Here is a 21725-nt window from a genome sequence, read left to right as displayed (position 1 = left end):
TCTACGAATTGATGCCCAAACTTCATGCTCATTGTCTACTAAATTGTTTATTGCTCCAACATTGCTTCAATTTCCAGTCCCATAGCTGTAGTGAGACATATCTCACCTCATATCCTGTAACCCTGTCTCAACGTGTGGCATGTTTACTTAGTGATCGTATTGGTCTCCTATCATGTGGAGGTTGTCATTTATCATTTGAGTCACAACAGTTATTTTTGAAATTTTCTGTGATGATTGCATTCCGCTAACTATCTATATCTCATTGCAACAAACTGTTGTCACTTATGATGCATGTGCATGTCAAATGTCCATGGAATTGTGAACTTCAAGTGAATTCACTTCCAATATGTCGTATTGTAATTGATATTATTTTACTTTTGTTTTCAGTTATCTTATAAATAAAAGACCATGCACATAAAAGTAAGAGTTACCAAGATTTCTCATGTTATTAACTACCAGAATGCCAATTAACTTAGGTAAAGCAAACTAAGGTAGGTAAATAACTTAGGTAAATACACTGAGTAATTTTGTCATAAGACTACATTCATGAACATAGTTTCTTATGTTGGAATAGCATTAGTGAGGATAAATTACACTGTGCGAAAGATCAATACTACTGATATCTTTATTCTAACTTCACAGCAGCACTATACCACAGAGTAGGGATATACAGAGATGACAAAATGGCTGAAGGCGGTAATCAGCTCATTGTGCATTTCACCATGTTCTAAATAAGGAAACGTGGCTTGAGTTGCTATCGTTGCTATCATTCGCCAATACCAATTATGTGCGTGCGACAGTGTATGGTGCAAAATTCAAAGCATTCAAGATTTTAGCTGTAGCATAATTAATCGAGATCTCGAATATGGAATACTTTCTAGCATTTGAGCATTTGCGGATACTGTTTGCACATCTCTACAAAGACGGTTTCTCTCGTGAGTGTTTTTGCATGTGATTGGAGAGAGAAGAACTCGAAGTGAAAGACTTGCCACAAATCTTGCATGTAAACGGTCTCTTGTCTGTGTGTGTACGCAAGTGTTGATGAGACTTTCTTTTCTATTGAAAGATTTAGTGATAACATGAAAAACATTTCTATCCTGTGTGCATATGGATGTGTTGGATGAGACTGTCCTTTCTAGTGAAAGTCTTTGCACAATAATTACATGAAAAAGGCTTCTCTCCTGTGTGTACACGCGAGTGTAGGATGAGTTTCTCCTTTCTAGTGAAAGCCTTTGTGCAATAATTGCACGAAAAAGGCTTCTCCCCCATGTGGGTGCGCAAATGCGTCATGAGGGTTCCTTTAAGAGAAAAAGACTTCATGCAATCACTACATGAAAAAGGCTTCTCTCCTGTGTGTACACGCGAGTGTTGGATGAGTTTTTCCTTTCTAGTGAAAGTCTTAGCACAAAATTTACATGAAAAAGGCTTCTCCCCTGTGTGTGCACGCGAGTGTTGGATGAGATTTTCCTTTCTAGTGAAAGTCTTAGCACAAAATTTACATGAAAAAGGCTTCTCCCCTGTGTGTACACGCGAGTGTTGGATGAGTTTGTCCTTTCTGGCGAAAGCCTTTGCGCAATGATTGCACGAAAAAGGCTTCTCCCCTGTGTGGGTGCGCAAATGTTTCATGAGGCTGCATTTAAGAGAGAAAGACTTTGCGCAATCACTGCATGAAAATGGTTTCTCTTGCGTGTGCGAGCGCATGTGTTTAGTAATGTGAGACTTCGAGGCAAAAGACTTGCTGCAGATCTCGCATGTAAACGGTCTCTCCCCTGTGTGTACACGCGAGTGCAGGATGAGACTGTCCTTTCTAGTGAAAGTCTTTGCACAATAATTACATGAAAAAGGCTTCTCCCCTGTGTGCGTATACATGTGTTGGATGAGTGTATTTTTTCTAGTGTAAGCCTTTGAGCAATAATTGCACGAAAAGGGCTTCTCCCCTGTGTGTAGACGCAAGTGTAGGATGAGTTTCTCCTTTATACTGAAAGCCTTCGCACAATAATTGCACGAAAAAGGCTTCTCCCCTGTGTGCATATGCATGTGTTGGACGAGTGCATTTTTTGCAGTGTAAGCCTTTGAGCAATAATTGCACGAAAACGGCTTCTCTCCTGTGTGTACACGCAAGTGTAGGATGAGTTTCTCATTTATGCTGAAAGCCTTTGCGCAATAATTGCAAGAAAAAGGCTTCTCCCCTGTGTGGGTGCGCAAATGTTGTATGAGTTTCGCCTTACTAGCAAAAGCCTTTGCGCAATAATTGCACGAAAAGGGCTTCTCCCCCTTGTGGGTGCGCAAATGCGTTATGAGGTTGCATTTAAGAGAGAAAGACTTCGCGCAATCACTACATGAAAAAGGCTTCTCTTCCGTGTGCGTGCGCATGTGTTGGGTTATGCGAGACTTCGAAGCGAAAGACTTTGTGCAGATCGTACACGGATAATGTTTTCTTTCCTTGTGCGAACGCATGTGATTGCTAAGACCGCTCCTCAGCCGGAACGACTTGTTGCAGACGCTGCAATTGAAACGCCCTCCTTTTGCGCCTCCTAGCGCGTCATTTCTGAGGTTTCTCGCGCAAGAGGTGGTGGACTCTGAGGACATATTCTTCGTGTATGGTTTCCCATCCCCATCAGAACTTCCCACTCGTTCCGCAGTTTTCCTCTCTCCAATTCCACCACAGATTTCTAAAACAGGCGTATTTACTTTTTGCATCGGCCCTCGTCTTTTCCTTTTCAACCCCATCAATGTCTCGGAGGTGGACGACTCACAAGAATTATTACTTTCTTCTCTTGATGCGGGGACTGTAAAAGACTCATCTTTTCCCGTAGATGATTCATCATTAGGATCCAAATTGCTGGTACCAGAATGAATTTCCATGTGTTTGATCAGATCATCATTGGTGTTGAATCCATATCTGCAGCGGGAGCAATAATTTAAGTTTTCGTTTGAATTTTTACCATTTCTAGGACTTTTTATGAAGCGATTACTTATCGCTTCATTGTCTCCCCTGACCGCCTCAACTCTACTTCTTCTGCTTTCACCTACTCTGATTAACCTAAGGCTATCAGTGATATTTGGTACGTCACCTCTACCCCCAAAAACATTCATTGTGACTCCATTTCCACTGTTTCTAGATGCTGGAATGTGTTTCATATAACTGTGTCCATCATCAGGAATTGAGTTAGGCAGTACCTTATCAGCATGATGAGCAATGCCTTCTTTCAAATCTTTGTCCATCACACTCGTTCCATCCCAACATGGGGATGCCACAGTCTTGGATTGAATGTGTGTCACAGAGGCTGATGAACCAATACAGTCATCGTTAAGGTCATTCCATACATTTCTTTCTTCCAGCAGGTATGAAGTTGCTGTTGTTTCTACCAGCACTTGGTCAGGAGTTGACAGCCCTAGAAAAGAAAATCATATTACAATCTAGGACTCACAGATCTAATTTTTAAAAACCATTTGATAGATAGAAACCTATTCCTTCCTATACATATTCCTATACCTGTTCCTTAAGGAAATGCAGGATCCATAATAAGAACTATCTTGAAATTGTCGATGAAAAAAGAAATCGTCCCCTATAAAAATTTGTTCACCAAAAAGACAAAGGTGTGTTCAGTAATTTTGTGTTATGCATATTGTAATGTTCCAAAAACTGATATTTTATTACAATAATTTTTCATTTAGGAAAACTTAAGGAGAGAATTATGTTTTCCTTTCACTCGTATGCAAGTAGATCAGATCTTTTTTGGACATTTCAATATTGCTACAATTTTGTCCAAAATGAAAAGTCAGGCATAAAAAATTATGTCATATCAAGCTTGAAAATTGCTGAAGAAAAACAAAATCAAGCCCTTTTGAAAAATATTCATTTAAACGACAAAAACGTGTGTTCCGTGCATATCGATTATACACATCATAATGTTCCTTAAGTTAATATTTAAAATGGCATATAATTTTCTTTTGAAAATACTTGAAGAGAAAATACTGTTGCCCTTATCCTCCTATGTGACAGAACAACAATTACCAAAATCTTGAAGGAATATAATTTCTTGAATGTTAAAGTTGCTACAGATTTTTCAATATCAGTTTACTTTTAGCAGCTAATACTTTTGACACCAATAAGTAAATATTTTTCATAAATTACTTAGCAACTGATATCACATATGCCATGGAAGAGGCCATTCATGCATTTTTATTTCGAAATTCACAGCACATTTTTGTTGAAAAAGAAGGAATACATCAACCATGAATCAAGCCTAGTTTACAATCAGATGGAAATTTTGATTAAAAAAATAAAATTTGTTACAAATTAAACAATTTCCTACTTTCGTCCGTTTGAGGATAACAGTTAAAAAGTCATAATGGGAGCAATTACATTTTTCCAGGTTGAATATGATATCCATCTAAATCATTTCCTGATCAACCTCCTGATGAGATCCACATAAGTACATAGAAATATAAGGGATTATAATTTTTTTATCAATAACAGCAAGCTGCTACACATAAGTTATTAATATTGAGTTGTGCTGCATCTTAGCTGCATTGATTTGTCTTCTGGCGTTATATCTGAAATCCATAATATATCTACTTACTTTCTGTTACAAAGTATTTTCTGACATGATTCACCATTAAACCTAACCAAGCACAGTTGCCAAGCCCACAAAAATAAATGAATAAGACAGAGTGGGTTCCAAAGTCCATGCTAATAAATTCGATATGCTAATACCACTTCTGGCCTTGCATTTTCAGTAACTTGTGATCACTAATTTGGCTGTAATTAATGCTAGAAATCTATTTAAAATCCAACAATGCTTAAAGAATATTAATAATATACCATGGTATTAATAATCTAAATGATATGCACCCTGGTTTTCTCTTTCTTCTCATTTGGGAACGGTTGGGTCCCAAATAAGAAGAAAAAGAAAACTAGGGTAACTCAACCCCCCCGAAAAAAAACGCCGCACAGTGAGGTTTCAAATATTCTTATGCTACCCATAGCACAGAAAGCGTTTTCCTTCTGTAGACACAGGCGGGAAAGAATTCAGAATGACATTTGAGTGTCAAAACTAGGCAAAAAATAGGCAGTGGAGTAGTACATAAATGGGTGAAAAATACTACTGGTGTTGTATATTTCAACATGGACAAATCTCATTTCTACCAAAAGAAGTGGGTAACAATTTCATACAGTCATTTCACCGAATTCCACCCAAAGGTTTATACAAATACAGACTTCAGTGTACAGGCACTGGTACCTCATGCTAAGCCCCAGTAATGGACCATTAATAATTAGAAATTTTTGTCTATAACACCAGTCATAAAAACTCATTTGTTGAAGATCATTGACTGAACTAGAGAGGAGATCTTATATGCATCTTTCACTGCCATAAATGCAGTATGTCACTAAATATAAATGAAATTTTAGTAGCCAATCTAAGTCAAAAATCGATCGACTTCAGCAGAACAAAATATTTTACATTAAAAGGACTTATACTATAAATAAATGTTGAAGGAAATTATAATATTTCTATAGAATACATTACACTTCATATTATTAGAAATCCAGACCACACAAATGTAAAGATAAACGTTCTCTCATATTTAAGTGACATGTAAACTAAATTAAACAAAAGTTACGCATGGATGACTAAATTAGGTTCTTCATCCTTCAAAAAAGTTACAACAACCTCTCTACGCATATAATTGCAAGACCTAGAGTTTACTCACCTATAGACTCAGTCATAGAGTCATTGGTCATTTCAGAATTACCGATCAGTTTCTTGTCCTCTGTAAACAAAGGCTGAAAGTAGGAATCAACTCATTAACACTTTCAATGCTGACCATGTAAAACTCAAAATTGACCCCCGGTGCGGCTGTCGTTTTTTAATGCAAAACGCATGCATGGCTGCCAAAAGAGCTGGGAAAAATAATGAAAAAATTTTCTTGGCCCTAATTTGTTAGCTATGAATTTTTTTATTTATGACGTGATATCACGTCACCCGCACCGCGGGATATAAACGTAATGCGGGTTGCATACTGTCGGCTTTTTCCCCGCGCCACCGTTTTCTTTCAATTTTTTTTCTGCGCTATGTATCCAAGAAAATACGAGGAAAATGAGTTTGTAATGTTCTACTGGTATCGCCATTGGTATTTTGCCACTGCCATAGGGAAACTTTTGGCTTAGATGAATGTATTGCAAGTTATAAGTACAAGGAATCGCCGTGAACAGCTGTTTGATTGTGATGGTAGTTCTGGGCAAGATATTTCGGCGTATTCCTTGTACTAGTAATCCTAAGTGTCGGGGTAGGGTTCTATAATATTGAATAATTTTTACATTTTCCTCTGAAGCCACTATTCTCGTCACAAATTCCTTTACTCGTTTCTTGTTTTCAGCTCCAATTCCTTTCTTCACATACGACTAACTGTAAGCATCAGATATTTAACGAAAATGGTTTTCACATACCATTATGCATTCCCTTCACTGCAGGTGCTTGAGATGGTTGGCACTCCGCTTTCGAGATTATTTTCCGACGGTGTATTATGGTGTCTCTTGACGTGCACCACTCCTGCCGGCTGTTCTAAGGTTGGAGGGGGTACGGAGATGAGGCGAGGGGTGAGAGTAAAATTTAGTCGGTCCGCTTGTAAGAACAAGGAATAGCTTTTTCGGGAGTGCCATCGGCACATCAAAAAGACGAGGAAGGTATGAGGAAAGATTTTGATGACACGTGTCCTTTTTGGGTCGTTGGGGTGGAGATTCCGGTGCCGAAATAATAATGGATGTGGAAACAGAAATAATCAACCCATAACTTCCTCATTACTATCTTCTGAACTCAAGCAAATGACATATTTATGCAATATGATGTGACCGAGTTAAAAGTTAATACATAAAAACTGGAACTAATAGTACCTATTTACAAGCAAATATCTCACAAGTAATCTTCATTTAGGCCACGTATCGCGGTTCTGACTACGAATATTCTGCGAAAATCTGAAAATGATGTAAATTTTTACAGCTATAATATTTTTTTCATTTGGTGCATAATAATATCAATTCGAGTAAACCATTCAATAATACGTACTGCTAGGAATAGATTTTCAGCATCTATGCCCATTATTACGTACCCGATTACCGAAAGCAACGTTTTCTTTCTAATTACACGAGGGAAAAACTAATTCCATCGTGCTTAGAAATCTCTAGTTACTTCTTATTTATGACGCAGCCCTATTCTATTGAAAAAAAAATCACATGACATGAAAAAAATATTATATTTACCCAAAACAAATTCATTACAATCGAAATGATAACCATTTTCAAATTATATATTATATACAACTACGTACAGCCATGTATGTTTTACCAATGTAGGAAATACCTCCCTCACAAATTTTATAACAATATATTTAGCCTATAATTCTATTTGCAAAATATGATACAAAAATATATAATACTATTTATGCCTTCTGATGAAAGAAAGAAAAAAACTCGGGACAGAGTAGACAAGAATCCTTGCAGCCAGTGTAGATATCTGCGGTCTCTTTCCTACGCTCGAGAGTGCTTGCACCGCAATAGTGCAATAGTGCACCATCGATACTTCTTTCTGCCTCTTGGATGAGTTCAGGGAAGTGGGATTGAGATAATGATGGTAAAAGTGGCTTGGGATAAGGAATGTAGGATGGAAGAATAAAGGATCTAATGACAGAAAGACGGAATTTATAAAGGGAAATCTTTTAGGCGGGTTCACGATACATGAAAAAGCGTGCATAGTTTCAAGAAGGAATTATTAGGGAATCAATGGAGGAGTGAAATGTATCTAAATTGACGGATATTTAGAGGAAACACTCAGGCTCTGAATCGTTTTGGCCGGTTTTCGGTGAAAAATGAAGTGCTTGAAGAATGCTAAAGAATCAATCACGACTCATGAAAGCAAAGCAGGTCAAACAAGATAGCAATGCTCCATTAGTCGGATATATTGGTTATAGGAATACCTACCTTGTGAAATATTAGGCCTATGAAGGTAAAACTCTTCATAGGTCATTGTTTCCAATTCCTAACCTATTCTTTCGGAGATTACAAAAAAGTATGTCTGTATACGAAAGAGGGTGTCTGGGAAAAGGAGACGCAAAAACACTTGGGTCGTTGGAAGGGGGTGGAATGGTGAGAGCTGGGTTTTCTATGAAAGTGATATTTTGAGGGGTCACTGAACTACGGGTCCATGGGACTACCGCAAAGGACGTTGGGATGGAGAAGGACTGACGGTATTGTTAGAAGGTTCAGGGAAAGAATAGGACAAAGGGGATGGGCCAGGGATTGACATAAAGGGATCGGGAGTAGGAGGAGGCAACGGAGTACCAGAATTTGAGGGTTCAACCTCCTCCCCACCCTCCTCCTCTCAAAATTTCTAGCTCGGAGTCTTCAGAGAATGCCTGATGCCCATCTCTTCCAGGAGCTCCCGCAATCCTCCTTCGTGTACATTCGCCTAGAGAAGGCAGAGAGCTAAAAAAAGGAAGGATGGAAAAAAATATCTATATTATCGCTAAATATTATAAAAACGTAATAAACAATTAATAAACACACATAATTAAGTTCCAGATAGTAAATACATATTAGTTGTAAAGTATAACTCAAATAAAATTTGTTATACTCACGCATTAATAGAAAGAAATAAAAATAATAGCATAAAATACAGGGGGAAAATGAATGGAAATTGGCTTACCTTAAGATAAAAGAAAAAATTTCTCCCGATCCTCCCAGGAAAGGTTGCTTGAAACGGCGTTCACAAATACGCTGCTAGATCCCTGCTGAGCAACTTAGAGTCGAAAAATGTCATAATAGAACTGAACCGAGCTCTTACAGAGGGCCGGAACCCTCGGGGTACGCATGACGTGATATCACGTCATCAGCACCAGGGGATAGCGCACCATGACGTGATATCACGTCATGCCGCACTCAAGGTGTTAATCATGAATGCACATAAGAATCAGTATTATTTTAATAAACGATTCTTTTACAACATAGAACTATCATCCACACATATACAGCAATGAACACTTAGTAATTTCTTTCAACAATGAGACAGTTTTTGAATAACTCTCATTCTAAATTGAATAACTGTGCCTTAAATACTGTGCCATTCATGTAATCATTTATACAATTTTTATGTTGACTTCATTTTCTAATGATTCATACCGAGTGTAGATTTACTTTTATAGCAGATAGTAATTCCATTACCCAATGGAAAAGTAGCCACTGTCCATGGAAGCGATATACATTAATAACATTACCAACCCTAAAAAGGTTATAATTCCTGATTCTTCATTACTTCTGTGGGTACACATCAGACTCCCTTGAGAAAGCGACCAGAATCGGTCAGTTATGTTGGGTCATCCCAGTAATTTATGCGTGACATAGCCCAAAAGTTTTTATTCAACAGTAATAACTCCTGTGCTGCAAAGAATAAAGGCTATAATTTGGCACAGGGCAATCCTTTTGTAAAGTAAATATCTGTGTAAACGAAGCAACAATTCTTCTTTTTTGGACCTAAAGTGAGTCCTCGTTTAACATCACTTACCGTTCCTGAAAAATGTGACGATAAACGAAATGACGTCAATCGAAGCACAATATCCCATAAGAAACACTGTTAGAAGTGAATATCGGCTCCTAGACCTCACAATTCCTGCGCGAAAAAATGTTAGAGTATCATATTTGGGCCATTTCTTATGATGGGAATGCCAAACTATGGCGTAAACACGAGTCCCTGTCTTCATTGACGGCAATACCAGCAGCGACGTACATACTTCTCCATTTTTGTATCTTTCCGCGTTTGTTTTTTCGGCTTCGCTATGGTGGTCACCTGGGCATCATCATCGCTGAAACATCGTCGCAGTTACAGGAACCAAGATTATTGAAAAAACGGCGAAAAAGTGACGACAAATACTCCTAGTTCTACACGGAAAATTTCCTAGAAATCACTTTTCAGGTTCCAGAAAACCGTTATGTCAAGTAAAATTTGCTAAAACTTTACTTGACATTTACGCACTTAACATTTGCGCACCTACCTAAGAATTCATTTTGCATAAAATTTGCTATAAACGTAATCGAAATTGACAATAAACACACCGTTTTACACTTCGTTTAGACTGACTGCATTACCGCCCACAAAACGAACAACCTGCAACGCCCGCCGCTTTGCATTTTTTCTCGCGCGAAATTTAAAAGACCTGACCAGACCTGACGTTATCGCAAAGCAAAGGTGCGATAAACGAATGACGGTCTCAAAATTTTCGTGACGTTATCGCGAAATGACGTTAAATGGGGTGACGTAGACGAGGACTCACAGTATATACAACTAGGAGACGCCATATTTATTTAAGAAAATCATTCACTTAATTGTTCACCCAACCGCGGTCTTAACCATGGTCAGTAACACCTTATGCCTACACCATCATCTGAACAGCAAAAGGGTGGTTTCGTATTATTTTTTATTGCCTAATCGAAAGATTATACCTCTGGAGTACGCATATAACACTTTTGGATTTTTATATGACAATATCTATTTTTTGGGATTGAATGAAGTGAAAATTTTCAAGTGTGCAAAAGTGTGACAGCTAAGTCTGAATGATGGGAAAATCCCACGTGACTTCATTCTGGTTCCCGCTGCCATCGTGTGAGGTGGCCTTGTGGCGATGATATGTGAGCCGAAGCTCTTGGTACTGTGAATGCAAAGGATGCATGCTCCTTCAAGTGCCAACCATGCAAAGTTTTCACAGACCCAGCCCCACGAGTTAAGTGGGATTTACTCAGATTAACTCCTATGCTCCACTCTTTTCTCCTCAGATAAACATTATTCAAATCCAAACGCAGAATTTAAAAGTCAGAGCAAACACTAGCTTATGACATTATCATCGGCAAATAAATGGATTTCACTGCTTTTTCAGGAGCAAAATTCAAACATGTAGGTAATGAACAAAAGGGACAGTTTACATTACCATGTGAGACAAAAAATGAGTGCTTCTACTGAATGATGTCTTGAAGGTTTCAGAGAGGAATGAATTTTTGAGACAGAAAAACTTAACATGGTAAAAGTGCACTTACCTCGTCATCAACTTCCAGGGGGTCCACAGCATCACTTGAGGTGCCAACTGCATTCGGTGAGATAAATGCAGGATAATTCTCCTCATTGAGGAGCTCTTCCTTCTCCTCTTTCTCATTAAACTAAAAGGGAATGTTGAGTGCCACTCAATGAAAGCTATATAATAATTATAACATCTCTAATCCATAATAATAGAACCATGTTCTACTCCAGAGACCACTCAAGCTGGTCGAAACTGTGGATGCCTGAGATTCTTATGACCAAACTTAACCCTTTCACTGCCAGCCAATTTCAAGTGGGATGTACGAAGACTTCCAAGGCTATTTTCTGAAATTAGCATCATTTCAGATTTAAAAAAAATTTACAGCTACTCAATTTTATTTAATACGTATAGATTTTTTCCCAATTCTTAAGATATATTTACATCTTATAATCATAGATAGATTATGGGGGTTTACATAAATTACAGCCATTGAAAAGGCCACAATCAGGAAAAAAGTGAAGTAATGGGGAACATGCATGAAATTTGTTCATCATGATAGTTAGTCTCATTGAATAGAAAATGTTCTCACGAGTCCAAATATATGAGCCAAAACTCTCCTAGTACTCTGCTTACGTCAATAATTGCTAATTAAAAATGATCGAATATCGCTTGAAGTCACGTGACCTGAAACGTCTCCTGACGTCACCGCACGGTACACCATTCACTTCGCTAAAGAGAGTCTTAGAGTTGTAGAGCCTTGAATGCAAGATATCAAAGTAAAAATCTTCGTCGCGCTGTGTAGTAGTTCCTAAAAGGACAAATTGACTCAAGAGCGATATAAGAAACCAAAATACATCAGCTTAATTTAGCTCAATTCCCTTATGGGCGCTAGTTTTTTTCATTCCAAATCTCCCCAAACAATCCCCTTTATTTATTTCAACAACGCCTTGGCAACCCAAAATATTCACAGTCTGCATTTTGTCCTTACAACAGCAATTATTTTCGCCGAATTTGCATTTGAGCCCTCGTAGATCGATTTTCTATCCACTTCCTCAGTGTGTCATCAGTGGATACCGTGCCGTGACGTCACGCTCCGATGACGTCTTCTTTTCAAGCAGCCGATGAAGATCAATTTTTAAAGACTCATAACTCAGCTGAGAAGCATTATTCATAGGCAAAATTTTCGGCAAGTACATTTGAGGTAGAGGCCTTCTTATTCCAGTACTTTAAAAAAATTGTGCATGCTCCCCATTAGGGCCAATAAATTGGCCCCTGGTATTTTTCGCTCAACCAGCGAGGGCAGATATATCGGCCCGATGGCAGTGAAAGGGTTAATACACTTGCTGACTCAGCCACAGCAAGCAAACATCGTCGCCTGGCCACCAAGGGGTTGTATATTTTGTTCTTCCAGCTTCACCAACCTAGATGTTTCAACATTCTCAATGTTGGCGAAAGATGCTGGTGGTCTTGACACCAATTCCCTTTTCGCTGTTTCATTTCTTTCCACTATTTCCGGAAAATTGTCATGCAATTCGTAAAAATGGAAACATTGAGACAATCCACATGCATCCTGAAAATCTACGGAGCTTAAGTCCAGAGTTTCACCCTCATATGGATTTACGAATTTAGTTACGTCACAGGATTAACGGTGCCGCAGAGATGGTGTTTCATTTTTAGTTAATTTCTTTCAAAGTTAGCGTTTATTTAAAAATTTTCTACTGATAATGGTAAAAACAGTACTCTCGTTATTGCGAAGTCACGGGACCGAAAATATGGAGATTCGTAATAACGAAGTTCGTATGAACGAGTCTTTCAGGAATCGTCGAAAACTCCGTGGATGATAAATGCGATTGAATTACGCGGAAATATATATAAACAGGAAAATTCGTTTCAGTTTCGGCATGCGGCATGACGTAATCGAGGGTTGATATCCTCCCGAACACAGTAAGTACCATTTACGAACTCGATGCGTTCCACGACCTTGTTCCTAAGTTGATAAACCCACGGTCCGGCCGCCGAGAGTTGTCTGATGACTGGCAGAATAGGCTAGGTAGGGGCAGCGTTGCCAGGTGAGAAAGTGAAACGCCTATAATGGCTTCCGTGAAGAAAGGAGACGAAAAGGACGACGAGCGTGAAGGACCCAGCGGAAGAATCACTTGTTTTGGGGATTCGAAGAAAAGGCATGTTTTAGTGGATCAGGCTTATTTCGCTGCTCTGTTTGCATTTGACAACGTTATATGACTAGGCGATAATGTGAGGTGCGTTTGGGGGACAGCAATTGGCTGCAAACCGTGCTGGCGAAGGGTTATCCGCACCCCCTATTGTGCCGTCACGGGACCGGTCGTACTGTATGGAAGGCATTGAGGAGTACGGTTATCCTGCACAATGCAACACTTCACAAAAATCATGCGCTAAATGACGATTGTGACGAAGTGAACTAAATGGGCGTGCAACGCAGCCGGAGCCGAAAAAATCATTCTCCGCGGCAAGGAATAACGGGCGAAACGCTAATTAGTTCCTAACTTCACACCAGAATGAATGATACTTTGTTCAAATTATATCCAGAGTACGATTTCCTCTACGCCGCACGGCGTAAAACGGTCAAATCAAAAGGCGCCAAATTCCAATTTTGAAATTTTTAATGCTGTCATACCTGAAAATTCGTAAATCGAATGTGCGTAGGAAGAGCACTAACTGTACATCAAATTGACGAGCTGTAATGAGTCTGTCACCATGATCCCCAAGGAATGAAGCTTATGGTATAACGTTGCGCGAATGGTGAAGAATTACCATAAATGACGCTCTCGGTCACAGTACACGAGGACAACTTAAACGTGGCGTGATTATTAAAACTTAGCGTAGTGAATATCGATCTAAATGCCATAGCTTATGCGTGGAACTTCGTAATAAAGTTCATTTTGTAACCGCCAGGACCGTAAGCTCGTAATATCGTAAAAACGAAAATTTCGTAACAAAGTTTCTTTTTCTATAGCTAGGATAGGCCTTTTCGTTGAGGCCAACGATTTTCTTTGTAAAAACGAGTACTTCGTAATAACGTTGTTCGTATTAACGAGAGTCTCTGAACATCTAAATCTTTCATCATCACCTTTCCATCGGAATGGAAAATTTTTACACCAATTTTAAAACCACGAGCACCGCTAAGGTGCAGCGAATGCATATAAGGGTTAAAGATCTCTGGCGACTACTATCACATGCCTCATGAGTGTGGAGACATACAGATTGGTGAAACTGGAATAACTATTTAAACCAAGATGTCAGAGCACAAACGTTGCATAAGACTTAGATACCCAGAGGGATCTACTGTAGCCAACCACTGTATCGCATACAATTACGCCATTCTGATTAATGAAGCCATATCTTTCATCTATGCAGATGGATATTGGGATCGGCTCAACAAAGAGGTGATTGGAATTGGACTCTCAAAGAATGGAATTAATAGAGATGCAAGGTTTCAACCAGAGCAAAACATAATTAAAGGAATGGGAAGCATCACCTTTCTATGAGAAAATTAGCAGGATTTTACAACAAGGATCTAATCAGGTGAAAAAGATTCGTGTTTAGGCTCTCTGACATAGCAAAGACTTTTACCTTGAAAGTAGACAAAATAAAGTTCACCACTGGAGTACTCAATGGATTGAAACACTTTTCTGTCAGAAGAATAGTGATGCTGTACAAAAAGGATTGATTTACATGAAAATCGATAAAGATCTCAATGGTTTTGTATTATATTGTACAACTGGAAAAGTTGCACAACAGAAACTCGCACATTTGAGGGTGACATCCCATACAAACGCATACATACACTCAACGCAATCCTAATTTTGTCATACAACTAAGAATTTTACTCAAATAAAGGCCATGCTACTCCTAGATGAGAATAAAACTTACCACAATATTGGCTCCGGGTAATTGGCAGTCTTGAACAGGAATGTATATTTCAGTCATTTGAACGGAGCATGCAAACTGTGAAGTTTCTTCAATCGCATCTCGAATACATTCTTTTGTGCCAGCAGAAGATCCCGCACTGTCATTAGCTGCCTCCTCCTCTTTGATGATCTGTGCAGAAAGTAAAAGTGGTAAACAAGTCACCTACATCAAAATTAACAAATTAGTCAGTATCATCAGGCAAGGCCGTAGCAAGGGAGGGGATCAAGGGGGATTGATCCTCCCCAAAATGAAAAAAATTAAATAGATACTTTATGCTCGCTTGGTGCTCACACGACGATATTATATAGCTGCACAGGGACATCTAGTAGTCCAATGCGACTTAAGTCAATAATTATCTGAGCGAATTTGTAGGTGCAGTGTGCGTAGTTGTAGTGCAGTGTGTGAAATAATAGTGCTGTGAATTAGAAGAGAGGTAGGTGACTTAAGGGCCTCGTGAGGGACCGCAGAATTGACATCGACACCGAGGAATTGATTCATCGTTTTACATTCATTACACGTTTTTAACTGAAAAACATCTCTATTTCGCGTCGTTTATCGCATGCATAGCGTAAAATGAGAGGGTTTGTTGCGGGTTGCCTACCTTCAAAACTGCTTTCGGGGACACGAGAAAAGGTCATTTTCTCGATAATTAGAAGGAATAGAGCTGCCGCGTTTGGTCTAAAATATCAACGAAAGACCAATGTTATACACAATTGGAAAAAATGAGTGCTTGCCAAAACCAAATTTAAATTATTTACATTTTTAACGTTTTTTGTTAAAAATTCGAAATTTCAAGACAAAATGGCAAACAGAAGATAATAACCGATTTTGAAAAAAAATCATATCTGTAATACCCACCCGGGTACGCAACTTACCCGGGTATTACGATTCGCTCCTAAAAAAAATGGCAAAACGAGGCACCCTAATGGTCAATCCATTTGAAGTGATCCAAGGTAGGTTGCTTAACCATTTTTCATATTTTTAATTTTTTAATATGTTTTTACTACACAAATGGGAAGTTCAAAACCGATTTAAAAAAATTTCATTTTACACCGTTTACATGGGGTGGTCATTTTTGTTTTGAATCACGGAGCGTTTTTTTCCTTTGAAGACGTTTGTGTTCAATTGATTATCCCTGGACTGCATCATGCTATAAGATCGAAACTGGCATCGTTTTTTTCAGTACTTTCTTCCATACAATAGTGTTTCATAGCCATAATTCCCCATGCAAATCTTACCTGTCTAAATGGTCTCCAAAGTAGGGGGTCGAAAATTGAAGAATTCCACTCTTTAGAAATTAAAAAAAACCATTAAGGAGAAATTTATCAGAGTTAACATTTTTTTATAGTAAGATATCATTGGGTACACACATTTTATAGAGTATAAGAATTGACAACTCACTCGTTAATTGTTAATGAATTTTTAAAATTTGGTTTTTTTAAATTTTTGTTAAGTTTGAGGCTGCATATCTCAGATGGGACTGGATAAAAATACACGATTTTTACACATTATGTAGTCCTTTGTGATAGCAAAGTGAAATAAAAGTTTCAGTTGTGAAAGGGACATCCATCCTGCTCTTAAGAAACCCTATGATGAAAATATGTCCATCATTAATAGAACAAAAAAAAAAGGAAACCAGTCGTGAGGGCTTGCCTCCCATTCATCTACACTACATCCAGTAAATTATCAAGAATTCTAGGAATAAATTGAATTGACACAATCAATAAGCCACCTTGGAAACTAATGATGTCTAAGAAAAAAGACAATGACAAGCTTGGAATAGGGAATACTTAAACAGGTACTTCAAGTACTGTACTTAAGCATAGAAGAAGGGCTCACCTTAGTTATGAAAACATGGAAATATTAGATAAGGTTGTTAATGGGTTGAGCAGTGCTGAGAAGGATAAAGATATTTGTGCTGTTTGTTGGAAGGAAAACAAACAAAGCTGCTACACAATACATCAAGGATACTGTATATCGTCCATTACAAAATATTTTACTTTTGCCATTTAAATTATGATTAGACATCATATCTAATGGAGGAAAAAATGTTTTAGAAAATCTCTAACATTTGCATAGTACTTAATCCTATGCATGTCTTAGCCTCCAGATATTAATAACCTCCTCGATCATATAGGATTTAAATGTTTCATTCGTCTTTGAGCGTGTCAAGAGGTGTGCCTACGTGTCTGGATTACCAGAAATTGTGCGATGTGATGTAACAAAGGGTAATGAGATAACGACGCAAAAGATGTGTCAAGACGCAACCAAAAGTTGCACTAGGGGGCTCGGGCACATGCTATGCACCTTTCTGTCTGCTTTGGTTGTGATCCATGCAGCCATAAGGAAACGCAAAAGGGGACATACAACTGATGGGAAGAGACGGCACGAATAATCGGAGAACACGGATAACCCAAACTTTCACTTCAATGTATTGTTATTTTCATACTTTACATCAAAACACAAAATATATTATTATTAATGACATAATTCCGCTATTTTAAAGTGCTCCCTTGACACAATTACAGCTTTCTTCGCCAGTTCGCGATCTTTTTAGCAGTGATAACATGGTTGTGCTCGAGTTATTAATGCTCCATATAATGCTATATATGGTTGTGAATACCATACATCCGTGGCTGTGTGATCAAGGATACAGAAAAGTGGTTTGAACTAATGCTTCAAAACCACTGCTCGATGTCTGTAATTACACTGTCAGACACCACGCCACGTAGTCGCCTATCACACAAGTTTCCCTGCTTGCAATTGCAGCGGGACTTGTATCCATGATCACGGAGCGCGGTCGTGCGCTGCAAGGCTTGGAAAGCAGGAACACGGTACACCCGTGAATGCAGCTAGCTCACTATTGCTTCCATTTCGAAGGGGATTCCAACAGAAATAATATGCTTGGTGTATCCTAGTATTAATGAAGTTATTCCAATGATTTTGCATCCAATTTTCTTTTTTTAAAAAGGTCGCTAAAAATATTGAGCAAGTGTGAAATCACGCACGTAATCCACAACACAGATACTGCAGCCGGATAATCGGGAGTCTGTTGCATTTACAACCTCCTTGTACGCATTCCTTTTTCTGTCACTCGACATGCCCCTTTTCCGTCCCTCTAATCATCTACAGAACTGTCTTTCTGCCAAAGAAAAAGTATGGACGCTAATAGCAAACTGTAACGCCATGCTTTTAATCATGGATGGACCGATCCAGGATTTTTTTCTTATCCAGATTCAGATCAAATTCTTGATTCTCGGAGCCGGATCTTTTGGATCGGATATTTTTGGATACAAATGCATTTTATTTCATTGAATACTGAGCGAGAGTGAAAATCATGCATGGATAATTCGAGGCCGGATAATCACAAGTCTGCTGTACTTAGTCTACTAAAAAACCGTTGATCAGGGAGTATCCCCAACTCACCACACTGGTTCCGGCATCACTATTTCTGCACTCATCCCCTTCATCCAAATCGCTCTCCAGCTTTGGACAGAAGCTCTCCTCATCGTCTTCCTGAGATTGCTGCTTCTCAGGAAGATCACCTTCAGGTCCATCCGCCTCCGCACAACCTTCAAGGGCCTGTCAATGCACAAGGTATTCAGCATTTATTAAAGTTCAACGAGTTCAAAGACCACACCAAAGGTTTTTGGGATTGCCTCACGGGTGAAACGGAGTTGGAACCCCTTATGCGACCATTGGTGGATTGGCGGCGGTTTCTAGAACCATTTTCTCGATAGGTTTCTTCTCTGTGTTTGACTAATTTTAAAGCTTCATATCCCCCAGTTACCTCATGGTTACCTCATTATTTTCAACAAATCTCGGATTTATTATCAAAGTGACCCATTTATAAAACGTTTGAGCATGATTTTGAGAGAATCTGTGGATTATAAGTAGAATTTGGATCAATGTTTTTTGAAAGAGGTGAAATATTCTAGCGGATATTTCGCATTGTTGCGTGTATAAGGTCAAAAGTATGTGTTAGATTTGTGTATGAAAGAAGGGAAAGAAGGTTTCATTGCACAAAATCAAAGTCAAATTCATTGAATTTTTTTTCTGTAAAATTATTAATTTCTCATTATTTCTTTTTGGTGTAGGTAAAAATAAAATTATGTATTAAAAATGTATTTTTGCAGTAATTTTACATATTTTTCAAAAAGTTTATCGTGCGCTGACCATGGGGTCCAACTACCCTTGCGCCGGCCTCACAAAGGAAGCTATAGAAATAAAGCTGGTGGGAAATAACTTCAAATTACATTCTGAATACTCCATCAGCAATACCTCAAATTATCATGTCACCTGCCTCACATTAAAAATACTTTCTTCTGCTAACCTGCCATAACAGTACAAAAGATTATTAAGGAAAATAAATATTCATTCAACCTTCAACCATTTCCAGATGGTGGAGTTTTCGCCATAGCATTACTGCTACATTGAGCCCAAAGAGGCTCTTCAGTCCCCTTCGTACAGAGCTTTTTTGCAGCTAATTCATTAAGAAGGGTCGTTTGAGTGGAGTCGCAGAGCAGTGAAACCGGGTAATTGAAACTTAAATCATCATTGGGTCAGTTCATCCAGGCATGACACCCACCGACTCGTATTTTGATGACACTTGAAAATTTTCATCCTTCCATGTAGGAATAAAACAGTGTAAAATATTTCTTGTCTTTCTCTTATAGTTCTTTCGCGACTATCTGAAGTTTGGGTGAAACTGCAGTTTTTCAATGAATGCGGTCTCCAGAGGCACTTGTACCTCCAGAGGGAAATAATTTGTCTCAGCCATATTTTTCATCAGATTCACTATGAAAATTTACAGGTTTACTATAGAAGTCATGAGGATTACAAAAACTAATTGAAAAATATCCTAAGAATGAAGAAACCTAAATGTAAAGTGATATTCTGCATGGAAAGGATAAAAACTGCATACTGTGAGAGACACAATATACTCTAGAGCCAATGAACCAACAATGTATGTAGTCATAACAATGGCACAAGAGAACTTGGTAGAGGAGAAAGACAACACAATTATATTTGGATGATTAAATAGAAGATCTAGACAATGATGACCTCGCAGCAGATGCCCTAACAACTGTAGACTAAAAGTAGCATTGATAAGTAAGTCCAAAGCCATAGTTTTGTTCCGCCATAGTGTGATAAATGTTTGTTTGTCAACATTAAGGAAGCTAATGTGACTAATATTCTACTTTCCAATTTGCTCGATTTGTTACACAACTTTTGCAAATGATAGTACCTACACAGGGAAATAATTTGCCTCAGCCATATTTTTCATCTGATTCACTATGAACATTTACAGGTTTACTGTAGAAGTCATGAGGATTCCAAAAACCAATTGAAAATATCCTAAGGAATAAAGGAAATTCTCTAAACTCATGTTTCATAAGATTTTAGAAATTTTTTCCTAAAAAAATATGGTTCTACTTTGACCTGAGGCAATATTTGAATAGAGCTATGTTATTTTTCTAATATTCCTTAATGTATGACCCACCACCTATAAAAATAAAATTCATGGCTTTTTGCTTGTTTTGTTGTTAAAAAAATTATTTAAAATAAATCCATTTTCACAACTCTGGCAGTCTGTGTTGGGTTCTACTTCAAGTGTGATGAAATGCTTGTGTTAACTGTTTTCTTTATCTAAGTAAATATTTATGACATGAATCTTGCACATAATAAGTTCCATCATTAAACCATTTTTTATGTGCACGTTGCTTTTCTCCCGATAAGAGAAATATACTTTAGAAACAGGATATTTTAAGGAATTCATAGCACTTACCCATCATTGCTGGGGATAACTTGATCGTTGCTTTATAGAACACATCAAAATACTGGATACATGTCAGTACAAGTTAACTTTCTCCATTTTGTATTGACAAAAACTTCACCAATATGTTTTACTTTATGAATGAAGTGCAACTTATAAGAATAATGTGAGAAGATACATTGTCTAACCTTGACAAGCATTTACTCTAATGAGGATTAGATATTAACTTGTTGCTGTATCTCCTTTGAAGAAATGATACTTTTTAACTTCATAGTGGAGCTTAGAAAATGATCAGATTACATTGGAATATGGCAGCAATGTAACCACATTTTTTTTACCTGAACAGGGTTCATTGAACAGAAAGTGAAAATGAGCTGAGTAAGGCCTGCCACTTTCACCATTTCTACAATGTAGTTTTTCTCTCGGAAGATAACTATTGTTTACCCTTTGTCTTCCCCAGTTGCCCTCCAACTTTGGCATTGTGATCATCAAGTTTTTTTCCAACAAGTTCTGTAGTTAATATTTGTGTCCATCTCTAGAAACCAGGTATGTAAGCCTTATGGAAAATATTTTGACAAAATTTGTTTTTTCTGTCTCAGTTAACAATAATTTTTCACTCTCATATATTGATTTATCATTCAGACTGATGTCTTTATAATGGCCCAGTATCAAGAGCCTGGTAACTGTAGTTGAGGAGAACTTACAATTAGTGGTACAGAGTACCATAAACTAGCTACACTAAGTGAATCTCCTAAAATTTGAAGAATTAAGTACACTGGAAAGAGAAATGAGTGAACACAGGCATGGAATAAGTTCTGGACTTCTTTTGAGTAATTCTGAGCACCAAAAAACCTACTTCTTAGAAAAATGTAAAACGTATTAAATAATTTGCTGTGATCCATTGAAATGTCATAAAAAAAAGGAGTAAATCACTACA

At 38.0% G+C, this 21725-nt stretch overlaps 1 protein-coding gene across 1 annotated transcript; it reads right to left on the bottom strand.

The window, feature by feature from the left end:
- Nucleotides 1-1470: 1470 nt before the first annotated feature.
- On the bottom strand, nt 1471-21189 carry LOC124172529 (zinc finger protein 852-like; the record flags this gene model as incomplete). Its single annotated transcript, XM_046551976.1, has 6 exons — nt 21127-21189; nt 18439-18594; nt 14974-15141; nt 11084-11203; nt 5719-5791; nt 1471-3395 (listed from the first exon to the last, which is right to left on the bottom strand). Coding segments are annotated over exons 1-6 (2505 nt in total), but the record flags the coding sequence as incomplete, so codon positions are not given.
- Between the last annotated feature and the right edge of the window lie 536 nt (nt 21190-21725).

The sequence above is a fragment of the Ischnura elegans genome (genome assembly GCF_921293095.1).
Source record: "Ischnura elegans chromosome 13 unlocalized genomic scaffold, ioIscEleg1.1 SUPER_13_unloc_1, whole genome shotgun sequence".
NCBI classification, from domain to species: domain Eukaryota; kingdom Metazoa; phylum Arthropoda; class Insecta; order Odonata; family Coenagrionidae; genus Ischnura; species Ischnura elegans.
The sequence above is the reverse complement of the archived record's forward strand: the minus strand, read 5'-3'. Positions and strand labels throughout refer to the sequence as shown.